General features: G+C 33.3%; 1 protein-coding gene across 2 annotated transcripts in view; it reads left to right on the forward strand.

The window, feature by feature from the left end:
* Positions 1-163: 163 nt before the first annotated feature.
* Positions 164-19,811, forward strand: part of LOC144837580 (huntingtin-like) — a 37,047-nt gene continuing 17,399 nt past the window's right edge. The window contains exons 1-27 of one of the 2 annotated variants that reach the window (XM_078692765.1): positions 164-395; positions 732-821; positions 2,491-2,611; positions 3,104-3,163; positions 3,860-4,006; positions 4,620-4,691; positions 5,203-5,344; positions 6,284-6,462; positions 6,899-7,094; positions 7,611-8,090; positions 8,420-8,635; positions 8,722-8,886; positions 9,479-9,573; positions 9,962-10,101; positions 11,505-11,565; positions 11,663-11,760; positions 12,244-12,508; positions 13,336-13,636; positions 13,999-14,195; positions 14,569-14,826; positions 15,324-15,431; positions 15,742-15,801; positions 16,480-16,557; positions 17,037-17,257; positions 17,802-17,868; positions 18,169-18,330; positions 18,751-18,806. In XM_078692765.1, coding sequence (XP_078548891.1) covers positions 262-395; positions 732-821; positions 2,491-2,611; positions 3,104-3,163; positions 3,860-4,006; positions 4,620-4,691; positions 5,203-5,344; positions 6,284-6,462; positions 6,899-7,094; positions 7,611-8,090; positions 8,420-8,635; positions 8,722-8,886; positions 9,479-9,573; positions 9,962-10,101; positions 11,505-11,565; positions 11,663-11,760; positions 12,244-12,508; positions 13,336-13,636; positions 13,999-14,195; positions 14,569-14,826; positions 15,324-15,431; positions 15,742-15,801; positions 16,480-16,557; positions 17,037-17,257; positions 17,802-17,868; positions 18,169-18,330; positions 18,751-18,806 — 4,169 coding nt within the window. In that variant the 5' untranslated portion in view covers positions 164-261. The remainder of the gene's footprint in view (positions 396-731; positions 822-2,490; positions 2,612-3,103; positions 3,164-3,859; positions 4,007-4,619; positions 4,692-5,202; positions 5,345-6,283; positions 6,463-6,898; positions 7,095-7,610; positions 8,091-8,419; positions 8,636-8,721; positions 8,887-9,478; positions 9,574-9,961; positions 10,102-11,504; positions 11,566-11,662; positions 11,761-12,243; positions 12,509-13,335; positions 13,637-13,998; positions 14,196-14,568; positions 14,827-15,323; positions 15,432-15,741; positions 15,802-16,479; positions 16,558-17,036; positions 17,258-17,801; positions 17,869-18,168; positions 18,331-18,750; positions 18,807-19,811) is intronic. The other variant, XM_078692766.1, reaches the window with a different exon arrangement.

A 19,811-nucleotide genomic window follows, 5' to 3' on the forward strand; every position in this document is an offset into this window, starting at 1 on the left:
TGATTGCCTTAGTGATTGATTGGTGGTTCGGTCAAGCATGAAATATTTGAACTATGAACCCAAAACACAATTTGCAGGATGAGAAGAAGTCAAGGTAATAAATATTCATGTTTGTACTTTCGTTTTTCTGCTGCGAAGAAGTTGATCCTGTGATTGGAAAAAAGGAGGCTGGGCTAGCCATATCGGATATCTAGGCCTGGTGAATGTTTTTGGAGTAAAATCAGTTAATTACAAGATGATTTTAGAAAATAAATAAATAAAATGAGTAGACCGGGTTCTATTGCAAGTATGGAAAGGCTTGCAAAGGCATTTGAAGCAATTAAGGGACATCTGAGTCAAACTCATGGAGTGATATCAGAAGAGACGGCTGCCCTTGTTACGATACCAGGGACCAAGTGAGTTTTCTCCCGTGTGAATTATTTACAGAAAGACCCGTTTATTTTGCTAGGCCTACATATGTTCTGGGTTTAATTTAGTGTGTATAGAGAACATGTATTAGGCCTATATACGGCTAAAATAAGGTCATTATCATAGAATAGCCTAAATAAATAGTAAGTAATAAATAATGATATAAGGTAAAAAATAAATAAGCGAAACCTTTAATCCACTTATTGTATGCAAACTAATTTAGCAGTGTTTCTGATTTGTTTGTTTTCTTTTTTTAAATCCAATAAAACGTTATTTATTAAAGTATTCATTGTCATTTAAAATGTCTACTATTTCTATTCTAGTACAAAAAAGAAGGACCTTTCGTTAAACAAGAAAGACAGGATAGCTCATTGCACAACGATTGCTGATGGCATTTCTCTGCAAACGTTTCGGTGAGTATTTTGCACTGCACAAATAGAGAACCAATGTCAGCCGCTCTGAATTTTTCAATTCTAACAAAAAATATAAAAATAATCAAAATAAGTTTTAAAAGTATCATTGTATCGTACAAGAGAAAAATAGAGAATAAAGTCTTATCGATTGTGGGTCACATGGCGTGCAATAGCACGCACTATTGAACGGTCATTCAATAGTACTTTTTTCGTGTACTAAAAAAAAATCTTCTTGCATTTTGGATAATATTTTTTAAAACTATTTCTTTTGAAATACAACAGCGCCTATTTTGTACTTGTTTGTCATTTTATTTATTTATTTATTTACCAGATTTCTATAGCGCCCTTTTCATGAAAACTCATGCTCAAAGGCGCTTCACATCATAAAGACAAACATCATAAACAATAATTACAAAAGTAACCTCAAATTATACGAAATAAAATTTCTTAAACTAAGTTATAAATATTCTTACTGTACATTAATTAAAATCGCATAAAATAGAAAATAAAATGAACGATATACAAAATAGGTCGGAATTTCTTAAACTACGATTACAAAAATACAATTTATTTACATATTAATTATTATTTAATTTATTTATTTTTTTAAAATTTTTATTTTAATTTAATTAAATTGATTAAAAATTAAAAATATTATTGCACAATAATTGACCAAACAAATTGCAGTAGAAAAATACAAGATTACAAAAATAGGCATCAATATACTATATTCAAATTGAAATCAATCATTGTTGTAGTATGAGACAAATAAGTGTGTTTTAAGTTCCCCCTTAAAAATGTTCAAGGAGGAAGCACTGCGGAGCTGGTATGGAAGAGCATTCCATAGAGTCGGCGCGGCCTTCATGAAACACCTTTCACCATACGATTTAGTTTTAACTCTAGGAACACATAAAGTAAAAGAATCCTGTGATCGTAATGGCCTATTTGGTTGATAAACCTTCAGCATATCATTGATGTAAGTGGGCTCCTGATCATGCAATGCCTTGAAGGTGTGTACAAGTAACTTATACTTTATGCGTGCCTGCACCGGTAGCCAATGGAGCTCCTTCAAAATAGGTGTAATGTGCTCATATTTACAGGTTTTCGTAATTATTCGCGCTGCCGTATTCTGGACTTTTTGTAATTTATCAATAGTTGTAGTCGGCAGACCATAAAGTAAGGCGTTACAGTAGTCCATACGAGAGATCACCAGCGACTGTATCAATGATTTCGTGGCATCATATGTTAGATGACGTCGGATATGAGAGATGTTACGTAAGTGCATATAACACTGCCTGGAGATCGATTGTACATGTGAATCCATAGTAAGATGTTTGTCGAAAATTACTCCGAGGTCTCTCACAGTCGACGTTGGTTTTAGAACTATGTTTCCGACATTCACGTCCAAATTTATACTGGTCTTATTGTACCGAGACGAAAAGAGTATCACTTCCGTTTTTCCTTCATTTAATTTCAGTATGTTTTGGGTCATCCATACCTTGACATCTGAAACACATTTTTCCATCGAAATTAGAGCAGATTGTATTTCTGACTTGTCATTTGGGCGAAAAGAAACGTACATTTGCGTATCATCCGCATCATTGTATCGTACAATAGTTGAAGCCACCCGCAACTCTATTTTCAAACCTTAATTTTCTTGTATTTGTAGGGGTATTAGTGATTTTCCTAAGTTCCTCAGTATAGCGTTTGAGCTGTTCTTAGCTCTTTGTAATGATGACGAGTCTGATGTGAGAATGAAGGCAGATGAATCCCTCAACAAAGTTATCAAGGTTGTATAACATTAGCATTACTGTATCTCCTCTGGTATAATCCCACTCCACTAGAACACAAATTTTGGCTGACTTTGGAGGGTGGGACTATACCTGGAGAAAGCCAGGTTCAGGAAAAAAACATTGGTACCTAAGCATTTCTTGTAAAAATTCATCAGAACTGGCTATATATGAGGCCTGATCCAGATCAAAAGTCAATATTGAAACTATACCCGAGGATATGCCTGCTTGTGAATTCAGACAATTCAGTTAATTATAAAATTTATTAACTACCATAAATGCTATTTTAGTATGAAATTATTTTTTTTAAATAATTATCTATTATTAAATTATTTTTTTATTAAAACTAACTAATTTAGGAAAATAGGAATCGCATTAATAAAAAACGACACACATATATTTCTATCAAACCATATTTGTTTCTCCTTAATTCTCTCCCTTATTAAAATCTCTGCTTGGTATAATTTATTATTATACCTTGTTTATTTCTAGGTACTGATCGAAAATCATGTTGGTAGAATACAAATTGAACTGTATAAGGAGATTAAGAAGGTGGGTTGCTTTATGATTGTTGTTAAAATTACCAGCAAGTGATCTAAAATGGCATAACTAAGTGTATAAAAAAAGCCCAACAACACCTTTACTTTTTGCATAGACCTAGACTGAAATCTTTTGGAGTTAACCCTATCATTATGTCATTTTTTCGAATTTGGTCATTGAAAGTGTACTCACTTTTAGTTTTGTTTTGTGGTTCACCGGGGCCACAAATAAAGATAAGTCTGATCTATAACGTGTTGTTAAGTATGCATCATGCATCATTGGAATTGAGCAGAGCTCTATTGAATCCATTTTTGAAAATCGATAAATTAAGAAAACACATTCTATATTGCAAGATTCTACTCATCCTATGCATAATGTATTTGAGGTGTTACATAGCGGTAGACGTTACCGGTCCATCATCTCTCGTACAAATAGGTTTTGTAACAGCTTTTATCCAGCTGCCATTCGAGCACTGAATGCTTGTCAGTATTACCGTATGAGAGTGATGTGACACTATAATTGTTTTTGTTAATCTTTTATTTATCTGTTTTTGTATATATTTCGGAGCAAACATAATTATTTTATCTGCAAATGTAAATAAATGGAAGTAATTTTCCACTGATGAGAAAGTAAAGGTGGATAACACCAAAAGATAACAGAACACAATTGATATAATGAAAATATTATTATAATCACACATATTTACAGAATGGTCCTAGTAGATCTCTACGTGCAGCAATGTGGCGTTTTGCTGAGATGGCGCATCATATCCGACCTCAGAAGTGCAGGCCGTATGTTGTCAACTTGTTACCATGCATTGGACGTATTTCTCGTCGCGATGAGGAATCTGTCCAGGTAAGAATGCTACATAAACATCCTCTTTGTTTTGCTTAACAAAAGTAGACTTTTGCTTTTTGTATTCGATGAATGTTGAATCCACAGTTGGCTTATGAATCAATGAGTCGAGAGATTGTGCATGTACAATAGTCATTTTTTCAAAGGTTAAGACACGTTATATTACACAAATGAATGTTTATGAATGGAATGGTACAAATAATGGCATGAGGTGAATGATGAAGGTTATATATCCACGAGGCGTACGTGAAAAATTAAGAAAAAAAGTACTATCGTTAAATAGTGCGTACTATTGCACGCCATGTGACCCACAATCGTCCAATCAAATGACAGGAATTTGTTTAGGTGCTGTATAATAAATTATATCCACCAACTCTTTCATGCAATTGGTTAGCCTACTGTGTTGATCAATGTGATATTAACGTCTTCCTTAATGCATTAATTTCTTATTCTGTGTAGAATATTGAGATGATAAGTTCAAGTGGTTGATAATGAGAAGTTGTTTAATGAGTTGAACAAATTTTAGGCCATTATTAAAACCATTGAATGTATTCTACTTTGTGGGCTTATGCATTTATTTCTTTTAACATGTAGTATTGTGTTTATTTTTAAGGAAACCCTTGCTAGCTTCATGCATAAGGTTCTTCCTGTTCTTGGTTGTTTCCTCACAGATACTGAAGTCAAGGTAAGTAACACCCTTTTCACACCTGCAAAAAGTTACAACTTGTAACCAGATTTGAATAGTATGAAGACAATTTTCTGGATATTTCACAGGGATCCATTGTGAAATATCGGGAGAAAAAAACACCGATGAGAAGCCTGTTTTTGTTCAGAGATGTCCCGGGTTATTACTCCAGGCGCATGTATTGCCTTGGTATTAAACTGACCAATCATAGGAATCAAATAGCGGGCAACTATGCATTCTTCCAAGATTTCTCACTGTTCGCGTATGCATGTATGAAAACGTGTAATAAATCAGATCAAATTTCAATTTATGCAGGTGTGAAAAGGGTATAAGAGTCTTAGACCATGAAGCCTTTTTGCAATATTGTCCTCATAACTAATGTGAATCCAGACTAAGACCTCTATTCTTTAAAAAAAAATCGCATTCATTGTCTTACATTTTAAAACATTCAACGATGTTAAATCTTTAAATAGGCTGTAGAAATTCTTTAAATCATTTTCTTTTTGGCCAGGATTTGATGAAAGTGTTTTATCCTAACTTACACAAACCGTCTGCTGCCACCAGGAGGACAGCAGCAGCATGTTTGATGCTTATTTGCCAGCATGGTAGAAAACCATCACTTCATTTCTCAATCCTAATCCAAGTTTTACTGAGTAAGTAATATTCAATCATTCCTATTCTTTGTGTTCAATAAGAATATTTAAATATAATATATAATATACTTTTATAATCAGAGCACTGTGGACTGTTACACCTCAACAACATTCTTCTCCCCTAGTGCTTGGTTCTCATTAGAGATGCAACGCAAGGATGTAATGCAACGTAAGGGATTTGACCAATCACAAGCGATGGATTTATTCGAGTGTCGCTTGTCATTGGTCAACACGCTTGTGTTTTGTTTACGTTCTTGCATTGTGTCATAGTGGGAACCAAGCATAAACGTCCCATCGTGTCACCGGCAGCCAATTACGGTGCCATTACAGTACACTGAGGTAACCCCCCCTACTCGAGAGATGTACTAGGTTCTTTGAAGTGCACACGAGTAGTGTGTGTACACTGGACCTATGGTTTATAGTCCTTATCCGAGAAAACTTGTTCTACCACCAGAACCATGGAGCAAGTGAGCCTCGAAACCCTTGCCAATGTTATGGCTATGGATTACAGTTCTACTGTCTTAACCGCTCGGTCACTCGCTCACTCACTGAACAAAATCATGACCAGATTCCTTTATTATATACTAGTTAGCCCAGTTCTGTATAATAATGCTTTACTAGTAGAGTAACTTGACCAATAGAGATATTATAGTTCACTATCATATCTCTATGCTTGGTCCAACCTTATCTATGTTTTAGAATAGCAGTGCTCCACTGATTATGTTTAATACCAACTCAACAACCATCTTAAAGAAATTCCATAGTTCAAATAATATATATTTTTTAGGCTGTTTCAGCTAGACTTTTTATCCTTTGCCTTTTTAATTCATTATTAATCTTCATTTTATTTTGTATTGAAATTGAAAGAATACATTTTTAGTTGATTGATTAAATGAACGGAAATTAAATTAATTTATTTCATGTTGTGTTTTTTTATAGAGTTTGTTATTCCAGTAAAAGAACAAGGGGTACATATGTTGCTTGGGGTCCTCCTTACTTTGCGTCATATTATACCACATTTGAGTAGCAAAGACAATCGCGACCACAGTATGAAAGGAAGTTTTGGCAAGATGAGGCAAGAAGAAGAGAAACATGTTTCTATCAATCAATTAATACAGGTTGGTTGTTTGAAATAAAAAACGATTTAATATATTTGTTTTTTAATACATGCATACAAAATGTCTTGTCTTTCACTGTATTATGTAAATTGTCAAACTCAATGAACAACTAATCATAATTTGTCATTTGAGAAATTTATATATATAAACACAATAAATTCTAAACCTCCCGGTGGTATACTGAAATTTAATTAAACGATAAGATGAGGAAATCTGTGAGAATAAGAAAAAGTTGCCCCAACCGAGATTCGAAACCCAGATATATAGATATATATAAATCTAAAGGCAAATTACTGAAAAATTACAATGCTGTGGCTATCAGTGGCTGGATCTCAATGGAGATACAAAATAAAATAAGCAAAAAACTAAAGTAAAACAGCCAGAGCTTTCGGGCAATTCCTGCACTGTACTATATCACCATACTTTGTTGTTACAGATATATGAATTTCTACTGCACTGTACTACGCATTCAGATCACAATGTGATAACAGCAACCCTGGAAACCTTACAACAGCTGTTACGTACTCCTCCGCCAGAACTACTTACTGTACTCTTTTGTAACGGTGGGATCCCAAAGAAAACAATATTTGAAGATAAGGGAAGGACAACACCTGATGAACAAGAAGAACAAGGTAAAGTGAATCCAACAGATTATTTAACAACACCTAAATACATTTCTGTCATTTTATTGGACAATTGTAGGTCACATGTTGTTCAATAGTGTGTACTATTAAATGATCATGTGATTAAATATTAACTTTTGGCAGTAGTGGTCTCCTCTAATATTTTTGTTCTCTCAGTAGATTGCAGTATGTAATTCTCAAATCACACTTAAGTGAGAAGATTTATACATTAAACACTAGTTATTTCACTTTCCATTAAATTGATTTTTATTTAGATAGAGAATTAACTATTGTTATGGGTGTCTCCCTTTCCCTTTCAATTATTATATAATAAATCTAGTGAACTGGACGTACTTGTTTATAATAACAGCAACGTTTCACGTTATATCATCAGACCAAAGACATGACCTGGACAGGTCGTGAAATGTCGCTGTTACTAGATTTATTATATTATTATATAATATATATATATAATATCTACAACCACTGTTTCAATGTTTTTTATTTTGTCTTGCTGTACTGTAGAACCTGTGGGAGGTAGTAGTGTAACACAAGAAGCCTCTTTAGACGACACTATTGAACCACCAACCCACTCAACACCAAGTACACTTATGGGTGATATATCATCACCAGTAAGTGTAGGCCTAGGCTTAACCTTGATACCGGGAACACCTACTTCAGGTTCCATACCGAACAGTCCCGCACCAGAATCTGAATCTGCGACGTTCAGTTACGAATCTCAAGTACTCTTTAATGACGCTGAAGATGAGTATTCAAATATGGTCATTGGAGACGTGGATGAGGATGTAGCACAGAGTGAAGATGGCGTCGAAGATCTGGCGGATCGGTTTAGGTCGGTAACTGTAGAGGAACAGGAGGACAATGATGAACTGGAAAGACGAGGTAGTCTTGAAGGCTTATTGCACACGACAGAGGATGATGACATCGAGGATGTTGGAGAACAAGGTGTACAAGAAACTTCTGAGAGGACCTCTGGTGACATTGGTGAGTATTAGTTGACACAAATTTATCATTTGTAAAATTGAACCAACATAATGTATATCTTTAAATTATCATTTAGTTCTGTTTAGATGATTTATACCTAAACGTTATATTCTTTTAATTGCCAATGAAATCAACATTAATACATAAACATTAAATAAACAGAATCAAGTATGTGACACTTATCATCACAAGTTACATAAATAACCATAAATGAAACATAAAACTACAGATTATATAAACTATTTACAATATAAAATAAATAAATAAATGTAAGGTTTTAATTATTAGAACGTAAATTAACTTACTAATGGTTATTAACCATTTAACAGGTGATTACACGGATGATGATGAAATACCATTGTTGCACTGTGTTCGTCTGCTGTCGTCCTCATTCCTTCTGCTGGGCTACAAAGGTGGTTTGGTGTCAGATCGTCAATCTAGGATAAGTGTCAAATCCTTGAGTCTTGGATGTGTTGCTGCAATTCTTAAACTTCACCCAACTCTGTTTTTCATTAAGTTATACAAAGAAGTAGAGGGCAAAGAAGGTATTTTTTATATTTACTTGTTTAAAAACTATATTTATGTATATTTTAAAATGTGTTTGAATCATTATTACATTTTTTTTTTGTAGGGGATCAGTTATTACGAGATGTAGCCATGTTTGTTAAACATTCAGATCCTCAGTTGAAGTCTCAAACTACCATGTTGCTTGGTAATGTTATTAATAGCGCCCTCTTGCGGTCAGGCGGTAATTTTGACCTCTGGAGCTGTGAACAGTGCTCTTTGTACAAAACAGGTTAGTAAGTGGAAATTAGAACTGTATAATGAACATTTTTCAGCTGATTTTTTATGGTGTTATGTTTATTAATAATTTGTGTGTTTCTTTAAATAAATTAAATTCTGAATCAAGAGAGTAACATTAACGTCGCTACCCATTTATATCACCTGATTCCCAGTGCTGTATCTCTACATACTATCTATTTCCGAGGTATCATAGGAATTTTTGGTAATACAGCATCTAATTCATATCACATGTGGTACCTGTATCATGTAAGGTTAGGTTAAGGGTTAGGTTACTACTAGATGTGATGTTGTATTACCACATATTCCTATAGAAATAGATACAGTACCGAGAATCAGCTGTTTATATACACATTATGAAAAGGAGATATGGAATGTTACTGTGTCAGGTTCAACTATCCAATAGTGAGCTTTTGATTTGAGACGTGAACCTGGGATGTTCCGTCATTGCTTGGACAACACTGTGTCATGAATTCAGAGTGACGATTCCCAATGTCATGCTTACAATGAATTAACTTGACATAACTAGTTTTTAGGTCATCGTAATAGATAACTCAAATCTTGAATTCTTTTTATTTTTACAATAGAACCTATCTTTCTGGAAAATCTTCTAAACGCGATGTCGTCAGTTTTAACAGATGAGTCATCTGTGGCAGTTAGAGGAACTTGTCAAACTATTAAGGTAAAATCTATTTTTAAAAGAAAGAGAATCTATTGTAGTCTTAGGTCATTCTGCTTTGAATTACCTTTGAATCCAAGTGACATAGAGTTCTGAGCTGACATTGACATTTTACCTGTGTGAAAAATGACAACCCACCTTACAATCAAAATGTCTACATACCATTTCTATTGCAAAAGAAGTCTAATCTTGTTACTTTATTTTGTATTTTGAAAGTCTGTTCTGCCAACGATGTGCAATAGGTCACATGGACTTCTGACCCTGATCTTAACCCTTGACCTTTTACCTGTGTACAAAAAGACAACCCACCTTACAGTCCAAATGTCTACATACCATTTCTATTGCAAAAGAAGATAATCTAATATTGTTACTTTATTTTGTGTTTTTTAAGTCTGTTCTGCCAACGATGTGCAATAGCTCACATGGAGTTCTGACCCTGACTTTAACCCTTGACCTTTTACCTGTGGGAAACAATAGTTACTGGCTTGTATTGGTTGAACTATTTGATCTCATCGGCTGCCTTGATTTTAGGTGAGTATCTTTACATTATTAAATTCTTGAATAATGTATAATGATTTGAAATGTTGCATGTGGGCATTAATATCAACTTTAGGGACCAAAACTTTAAGCAAAATTAAATTAACTAGATGGTACGCTCGCTTCGCTCGCGTACCATCTAGGTCGTGTCCACAGATGGCTCTCGAATACACAGTAATTTCAGCGTAAAAAATGTACGTACCGCAGGACTATAGTACATTGTCGTTTACAGAAACGAATAAATAGACACGATGATTTATGTAAAATTAGCACCCTGGGAATTAGTCTTAAAAATGAGTCCAATTTCTTTATTTGAACTCATTTAAACAAACCCAATTTGTGCTTTGTATATAACATTAGAGTTGAGGGATGGGGAAGAGGATGGGATGAACAATTTTTAAATATATTCTCTATCCATTCAGTAACGAAATATTGTTTTAAATGTTTTATAGGCCTATCAATAATATACCACTAAACACAGTAAAACATTTACGATTTATAATACTTTTTTAAAACTGTCCCAGTTATAGTCGATTGAAATAGTAAAGTACATGTAACGATACACCACTACAACGTTTATATTTTTTATAATTATTAATTAATACAAAAACGTTGAGAAGCAACTGTCAGTAATCTACCCACAGTCACAGTAATAAATGTTCTTTGTATATTTTGTTTATATATCTAACAGTAACCACATTCACAGTAAGACAATTTCGATTCAAATGGCGACCAAAAATGGTTAATACGTACAGTATTTACAATATTGTCAAAGTATTGCAATACTATATATAAGTTTTATTCTCCAAGGGCCCATAAATTTACCTACTTGTGTTAAACCAAGGACTCATAAATTTACCTACAAACTGGGAGTCTGAGAGATTGGAATGTTCCATTCATCGCAAATCAATACATTTGTATAAACGTATATTAAATCTATCAAAATAGTATTTTTTAAAGAAAATCGGCCTGTCTTCAACATTATGATACTGTACTCGAGCTGTTCAACCTGTTTTCAGCTATTAAAAACAATTATCGTAGGAGGAGATAGGAAAATGCGAAGTATCCTCGTATTATTGTGTGCAGGTATTTTTCATGAAGACATCCATTAGACAGTGTATACCACGATCGGAAAACACCCCTATTTGGGGCAAATCATTGAACCTAAATTCGCTTTAATTGTCAATAACTAATTATCTAACTCAATTTAATTAGTAAACAGGGTTACATCTGGTGGTTTAAATCAGTACCGAGATTCTAACCAACTTTATATACCATCGAGTAAACATTCTAGAAATAACGCGTGATTTACCGAATTTTGCCCTTACGTAAATTTATATATAGATTATTCTACTTCGTTGAAATTTATGATTTTTTCATTTCTCTCTTGTTTATAGAAAACTTCATTTTATAGAGATGACATATGGAGCATCTATTAACACCAGTTGTAAATTCAAGGTAACTATATTTTCAAAATGTAATTAATAAATAAACAATTAAATAAACAATTATTAAAGTAAATTAAAAATATTTGAAAATTTGTTTTTTTGTTCAGCCTTTAAATCTGCAATCTAAATTTCTTGATGTCCTGTTTCATTATTTGGGAAGTGAAGATCATCGAGTGAGGACATCCAGTGCTAATGCCCTTGTCACGTAAGTTATCTAAACTATTTTTTGTTTATATTTCTTTATTTTTTTTATTTTCAAAAGATTTCCAAAGACAAACAAAACAGCATCAAAAAGCACTTAATAACAATGGTTAAAAGCAAGCAATAACGATGCCAATAACATTTTTTTTTAAATCATCTAAACTATTATCGTAATTATAAGTATTTTCTATGATAAAACTATGATTTAACAAAGGTAATGTGTCCCAAAAGGGTTCCCCACAGTATGTTCTTTTTATAAAGAGGAGTCCATAATTCTGTTCTGCTAATGATAACTTTAAACATTAGCAAAAACTCAAATATATATGTTTAAAATGTATTCATTAAAAATGAGCTGGTTATCTTGTTTATTAAAAATTATTTTCTGTTTATCATATTTTTTTTCGATAAAAAGTACCAAAAAAGACCAACCTATTTTCAGTTTGGTCCAACTCTTGTGTAACTGTATTTTTTTAATTTTTTCATAAAGATTGATACCAAAATTATACTTTGCAAGAGATTTCACTGATCCAGATTCAATTTCTATCATCGCACGCGACCTCAACAGCGAATATCTTGACCCGGTGTTTAACGAAGCAACTGTTTATGTACGAGCACCAACAATCGCAATGCAGGATATTTCGCTGTATTGCCATGACCCGTCTACTCATGCGTCAGGAATCGATTCCAACTTATCTAGAGTTGTTGATTCTATAATGGGCCTCATGAATAATTCAACATCTAGGAATTTGTCTGTAAGTCCATTATTTTTTTTTTAGTGGATGTATTATTTAAAATATTTGTATCTTGTTTTTTCCTTTCTAAAGTACAAATATCTGTTCTATTCTGTTCATTGTGCGGAAAATAAATAAATGAAATAAAATATCCTCAATTTATAATATAATTTGAGAAAATATGGTGTAATGGTAAGGGAATCAAACTAGCATCTGAGAGGTATTGGTTCAAGACTATTTTTTGCCATATTTCTTGTAATCTTTAGGCAAGATATTTTACTCTCCTTGCCTCAGTCATGTGTACATACAATGCATAATGCATGATGAAAGTACATGGTACACTATTCAAATAAAGTAGGGGATTGCCTCCTGTGGTATGTTGATCCTGCACTGTGGCTACTACATGTCTGTAGTGGTCCTAATTCGAATTTCCTCAACTGAGGTTCTAGATGGAGTTTTGGCACACATGGTGTTCATACGTATACTACTGAGCAAGTGTACTGAGAGTTAATTGGCAGAATTATTGACAATCAAGGAGAGAGAGTGAGAACTAAGATCTAGTCATCAAGTGGTACTGGACATTCCGAGGAGCAAACATAGTTGGGGTGATCGGACTTTCAGTATTGCTGGACATAGGTTCTGGAACCACCTACCTTTAAAAAACCTCATAGCAAACATCATTATTGAGCACTTTTAAGTCACTACTCAATACAAATTTTTTGCAGTGCCATGAGCAATGACTGTTGGAATGGCGCTATAAAAATCAAACGATTGATTGATTGATTAAACAAGTAATGATAGATTTTAATACAATTGTTACTATTATCTTTTTATGTTTGTTTTTGCAGTATGGTTGTATTGAGGCTCTTAAAAAACTGTCCATTAAGTACCCTGCCATTTATTATGCTGGAGCGTGGAATTGTGGAAGCATCTCTAGAATCCCGAAGGCTGACAGTTTAAAACAGCAGAAAGAACGTGGCCGATCATGGAGCGATAGTTTAGGAAGAAGTCTTGACTTTGAGAAATTTAATATTAGTGCAGGCTGTGGACCATTACCCATAATTCTTTCAAACCTGACCTCTTCACTGCAAATGCTTGACCTCAAGTCTCATCAAGATATCTTGCTGTTAGCTGGCAACATACTCTCAGGTGAATACGAAAATATGTTATTTTGTAATCTTAGTTACATTCCAGTCCTGTTGTCAAATCTAAAAAATGTCACTTATACATTAGCTCAATTGATACATTGTGGAAATCTAAACAATATTAAAATGTTAATACTGCATTTACTGCAGTAAATATGTTGTTTACTCTTAAACCTTTTTATACAATCTTTAGCATATTTTTACACTGTTTATTGCAGTAATCGTCGCATAAAGTTGTACATTGAAACAAACATTATCCTATTTTTTAAAGATAGTTACAGCAGTAATTGCAGTAAAATAAAGTTGGCATGAGCCCTAACCAAATATGTATGTTTCAATAAATGATCAATTTAAATCTTGTTTAAGGTGCTGCATTTCACTGTCTGAAGGCCACGACATCTAAGCCTAAGCCGGCATCAGCTAAGGATCAAACAAGCTGGCCTAGCCTACAGAATAGACTTCTTGTTCCCCTGGCAGATCAACTATTACAGCATATTGTTAGAGTATTAAATATATGCAGTAATATTATTGAGGGTACACAACCAGGACCACCAAAATCACAGGTGTTCATTTAATTGTTATTTTAGTGTATTTAACAGAAATTTTAATACAAATGTATAATACACACCTTATACTGTAGTTTATTTGTTTACTCTTTACTCCTTTTACTACTTAGTTTAATACTGTATTAATGAAAAAGTAAATACAATTTGTTATCTATACATAATTCTATGTATAAAGCTCTGTCTACACTATCAAACTTTATGTGACAAAAAAATGTGATGTGCCCGTATATGGACATGATGATGTCATATCATTACCATATTTGGGCATATCACCACCAATATTATTTGGGCACATCAAACTAGTTTAATAGTGTAGACAGAGCTTTAGATGCAGAATGTCTATCATTAATGTTATTTATTGTCTTTAAAGACGGCTCTACCAACTTTACCATCTGGGCCGTCCTTAAGCCCAATCAGACGCAAGGCAAAGGGTAAGGATAAAGATGCCTTGGACCAAAGCACCCCAACATCTAGCCCAGCTAAACTGCAAGGTAAAGAGTTGAAGGGTGACAAGCCAGACGGTGCCGAGGATAAAAAGAACTTGAAAGTGCTATTTGGAGCTTGCTATCAACTGCCACACTACATGAAATTGTTTGATATATTAAAGGGTGCATATGGTTCCTACAGAGTAAGTGTGTTGTAGAATTTTTCAAGTGTAATCAGAAACATAAAATCTGTTACGTTATGTCTAGGACGTGTGTAGGTGAATTTTACAGTGTATTCTGAATTATATGGTGTGATAAACACTACAAAAACAATGTCTTGCATAAGATTTACTCATACAGTATTATAGAGTATTAAATAATTACATTGAATACAACTCTACATAATGCCATTTTTTGTTGTTGACCATATTTAATAGGGCTGATCCATCCAGCAATTGCTGATCATTTGGGACCCTCAGAGGTTCACAAGACAAACATATACACAAGATGTTCTACATAAACAAAGTCTTATTCCAATATGCACACCCCTCAAAAGAAAAATGGAAAAGTTCAGGCGCCATAGCAGGCCGTATCACCATCTTCCATATATGCAAATCTTACTAATTTTAACGAATTTTTGATTTAGTATTTGATTTGGATGAAGCCATTAATTTATAGGAAGTATATGTTTTCTTTTTAGGTATCATTGGAATTACGGAAAAGAGAAAAGTTTTGTTCATTACTGAAAACGTGCCTAGACACATTTTCACAACTGCTAGAAATGGCTTCTCTACATGAAGTAGGAAAGGTAATGAATATTCATAACAAATATTATATGTATTATATTATAGTAATGTATATTATCCTGAATTTGGTGTATAATAAAAAAATATGAAGCTTTTTAAGTTACTGTATTTCTAATCCATAATTGCTAAGATTTTTATTTATGTTGATTTTTTATTTACATCTATCATATTTTCAGCTAATTTTGGTAGGTTTAGTTTTACCAAGAAAACCAAAACCGTGTGTCTGTCTCCGCAGATGTTTTTTAATCTGTGTAATACAGTATTTATATTTTTTTTTAAACGAACCATGCATTGTCTGTTTTCCGTTGTTAGGCAGGAAAGGGTTGTTATGCTCTGTGGGATTTCGATGTCGACTCATCCTGGTTATTTAAGGTACCCGTCTGTTGCCATAGCAATCTAATTTGCATGTGTTTTTTGGGTAATGGCATGGTGATTTTTATTTCCATCACTGCATGTTGGTTTGATTTTGCTTACAATTTTATTTTAGTTTCAGCCAATTGCATTTTATTGCATCTGTTTTTTATTTGATTTGAGTGCGATTATTGAAATAGTAAAGAAATTTATATATAGAATAATAATTTTTTTGTGAAAATGTTGTATATATAAATAAATAATTTTAGAAATATGTTTTCTTTGTGTAATGCAGTACAGGTAGTACACTTTAAATTATAGCGAATTTGTATAAAAAAGCAGGTCGTGACTTTTCACTTGTTTTGAAAACGAAAAATGTTGTTAGCTAGCTGTTAAAAATGAAGGAGGATTTTAATTTTGACAAAGCATAACTGTCTTTCTTTGATAATTTCTTTAAATATTTTGTTTTGTTGGTTATTATGTCATCATCATAATCATCACCATTATCATTACATCGTTACCATTAATATGTACCAGAACTCAATTCTAATTTATTCTGTAAAAGGTAGCATTGATGGTAATTCTTTTTCTCTTCAGACAGACTTTCGTCTGTTATTTTATTTGATTTTATTTGATTTGCATAGCAATTCTTTTCTACAAATATGATAATTTAAGAATGTTAAATGTTTTTTTATACAGTACACAGAAGAACTTTTAGGTTACCTCAAGTCAGCTACATCCCTTGAACCTACAGCCACAATACTGTGTGTGGAACAGGTAAATTTAGAGACAAAAAGTTATAGACAAACAATTGTTGTGCCATAAAATTTCCCAGAAAACAAACGTGAAAACATCGCATAACAAGAAACTCAAACTAATTTGACAAAAAAAAAGTATGATGTACCCCAATATGGTAGTGGTATCACCAAATATAGTTAGTAGTGATATGACACCATCATGTCCATATATGGGCACATCACATTGTTTTGTCACATAAAGTTTGATAGTGTAGACAGAGCTTTGTAGAATTAACTGTTTATGCTGTGATTTCTTCAAAATAATACATTATTGGAATAACAATTTTAGTTACTGTATCAACTGCAGTAAAATCATTTTGACTATAATAGTATTTTAAATTTGATTTTATATTATCACCCTGGTATTATCAATTGAGACCGAGCCACTGTTTTTTTCCAGCAAATTTTAGATTTAAGATTAAAAAGACATATTCTATTAAATATGTGTATATTTCACAGCTGTTAAAGGCATTATTTTCCACCAACCTTATCAGTCAACCAGACCCAGTGTTACAACAGATAGCAAAACGGCCGAGCAAAGCAACCAGGTTGACTTGTAACATTAAGCCAGGCCTATATCAGGATTGCTTCACTGTTCCATACACACAGTACTCTCAGTTCTTGTCAGCTGTCAGTCAGAAAGCTGATCAGACATCAGATATAGACTCTGATAATGCAGGGTAAGTACTGGGTAGTATACTTACAAGTTTATTTTCCACATACGCAACTCCACCCACAAGTGTGTACATGAGGGATGCATGTAGCACAGATCTTTAAGCTAATAAGCACCCTTAAAGATATATTGTCCCCCTAAAAAAATATTTTTTTAAATTTTTTTGTTGAATATGTTATTTTAATGTCACATAATAGTTATTCACTCTCACAAAAAATTGGGTCTGAAGAAAATTTATTTACCTGAGAAAAATGTAATTTAAAGCAAAAAATGGTCAAATTGTCTGGAAGACAATGAGTTTTTGGGTAATTTAACTGTTTATTTTGTCTTTTTATAGGTGAAATAATTTTTTTCCTCCGTTTTTTTTCTTATGGAAGTGAACAACTTCATTAAAACTGCAAAATGGCCTATTCAAATCCAATTTTAAAAATCTTTATTTTTCATGATTTTGTGGGACAATACATCTTTAAAAAATAATAAATATTTACAATAAAGATAAAAGCAATGAATAAATATTAATTATTGTGTGCTTATTTTGTTTTTATGCTTAGATGGTTTGGATGGGTGAAGGCTAAGGTTGGAGATAAGAAACAACAAAAGGCTGGATCAAAAGAAAAAGTTAGTATTTATAAGAATATTGATATATATCATAGTTAATAACCCTAGCCTCACTCGCTCCATGGTTCTGGTGGTAGATCAAGTCTTCTCAGATTAGGACTACTATAAACCATAGGTCCAATGTACACATCATGTACATTTTAAAGAACCTAGGGGTTACCCCGGTGTACTAGTACATCACAACCACTGATCATTACCGGGCCCTCTGGGAGACCAGTCTTCGACTAAAGAGGTTGCCCAGTATAAATAAATAATAACAATATAATTATCAATATTATTTGACGACCCATTTTATTACAGACTTCATTACATGGATACATTCGCTTGTTTGAACCTCTTGTAATCAAGGCACTGAAACAGTACACGATGACCAGTTGCCTAGGCCTTCAACAACAAGTTCTGCACTTGTTAGCCCAGCTGGTTCAACTTAGAGTTAACTATTGTCTACTAGATGCTGATCAGGTTAGTACCATAAGGCTTGAGACCTACTTAGTTTTGTTGTGAAAATGTGTTCAGCATCAAATTCAATTGGAGTTGTGGCTTGGTGGTTATGGTCCCTGGCTACCAATCCAAGTGTCCTGGGTTCAAGTCCTGTTATGTCGGGATTTTTTCTAATGACAAAGTATAACGTCACTCCCAAAGACTTGTAATAATACTTTGTTTATGTACAGCATCTTGTGTATATGTTTGTCTTGTGAACAGGATTGCCACCTTTAAGAAGGATGTGAATTAATTTCCTTATGGTTATTTTTGGCAATTTGACTAATTATGTAAAAAAAAACAAATTTAAAATTCGTGTCTGTTTAGCATCCAATGAAAATGCAAGTTATTTTTTACATCTTTAGATAATTATGACATATTTTATTTATTTTTATTTTGTAGATTTTCATAAATTTTGTCATCAAGCAGTTTGAACATTTAGAAGAAGGCCAAATAAAGTAAGTAAAAATATTTGTATATAAATTGCAATCTACACTTTATATGTTCTTAAAATCAAGAACCTTACAGCCCCACCAGGAAACCCCATAAGTTACGGGGACTAGGCTCTATGGCCTGCAAAATTATTTTAAAATTACATTTGGGCCCACACTATAAAACTGTTAATAACCCCTGACCTATGCCAATAGTAGAATAATTCATCAATGTTGATAACCCCTAACCTATGCCAATAGTAGAATAATTCATCAATGTTGATAACCCCTGACCTATGCCAATAGTGTAGTAATTCATCAATGTTGATAACCCCTGACCTATGCCAATAGTTGAATAATTCATCAATGTTGATAACCCCTGACCTATACCAATAGTGGAGTAATTCATTAATGTTGATAATCCTGACCTATGCCAAATAGTAGTGTAATTCATTAATGTTGATAACCCTGACCTATGCCAAATAGTAGTGTAATTCATTAATGTTGATAACCCCTGACCTATGCCAATAGTGGAGTAATTCATTAATGTTGATAACTCCCGACCTATGCCAATAGTGGAGTAATTCATTAATGTTGGTAAACCCTGACCTATGCCAATAAGTGTAATTCATTAATGTTGGTAACCCCTGACCTATGCCAATAGTAGTGTAATTCATTAATGTTGGTAACCCCTGACCTATGCCAATAGTAGTGTAATTCATTAATGTTGGTAACCCCTGACCTATGCCAATAGTAGTGTAATTCATTAATGTTGATAACCCCTGACCTATGTCAATAGTGGAGTAATGAACCCGGAGTAATTCATTAATGTTGATAACCACTGACCTATGTCAATAGTGGAGTAATTCATTAATATTGATAACCCCTGACCTATGCCAATAGTAGAGTTATTCATTAATGTTGATAACCCCCAGACCTATGCAAATAGTGGAGTATTTCATTAATGTTGATAACCCTGACCTATGCCAATAGTGGAGTAATTTATTAATGTTGATAACCCCTGACCTATGC

This window comes from Antedon bifida, chromosome 3 (assembly GCF_963402885.1).
Source record: "Antedon bifida chromosome 3, ecAntBifi1.1, whole genome shotgun sequence".
NCBI classification, from domain to species: domain Eukaryota; kingdom Metazoa; phylum Echinodermata; class Crinoidea; order Comatulida; family Antedonidae; genus Antedon; species Antedon bifida.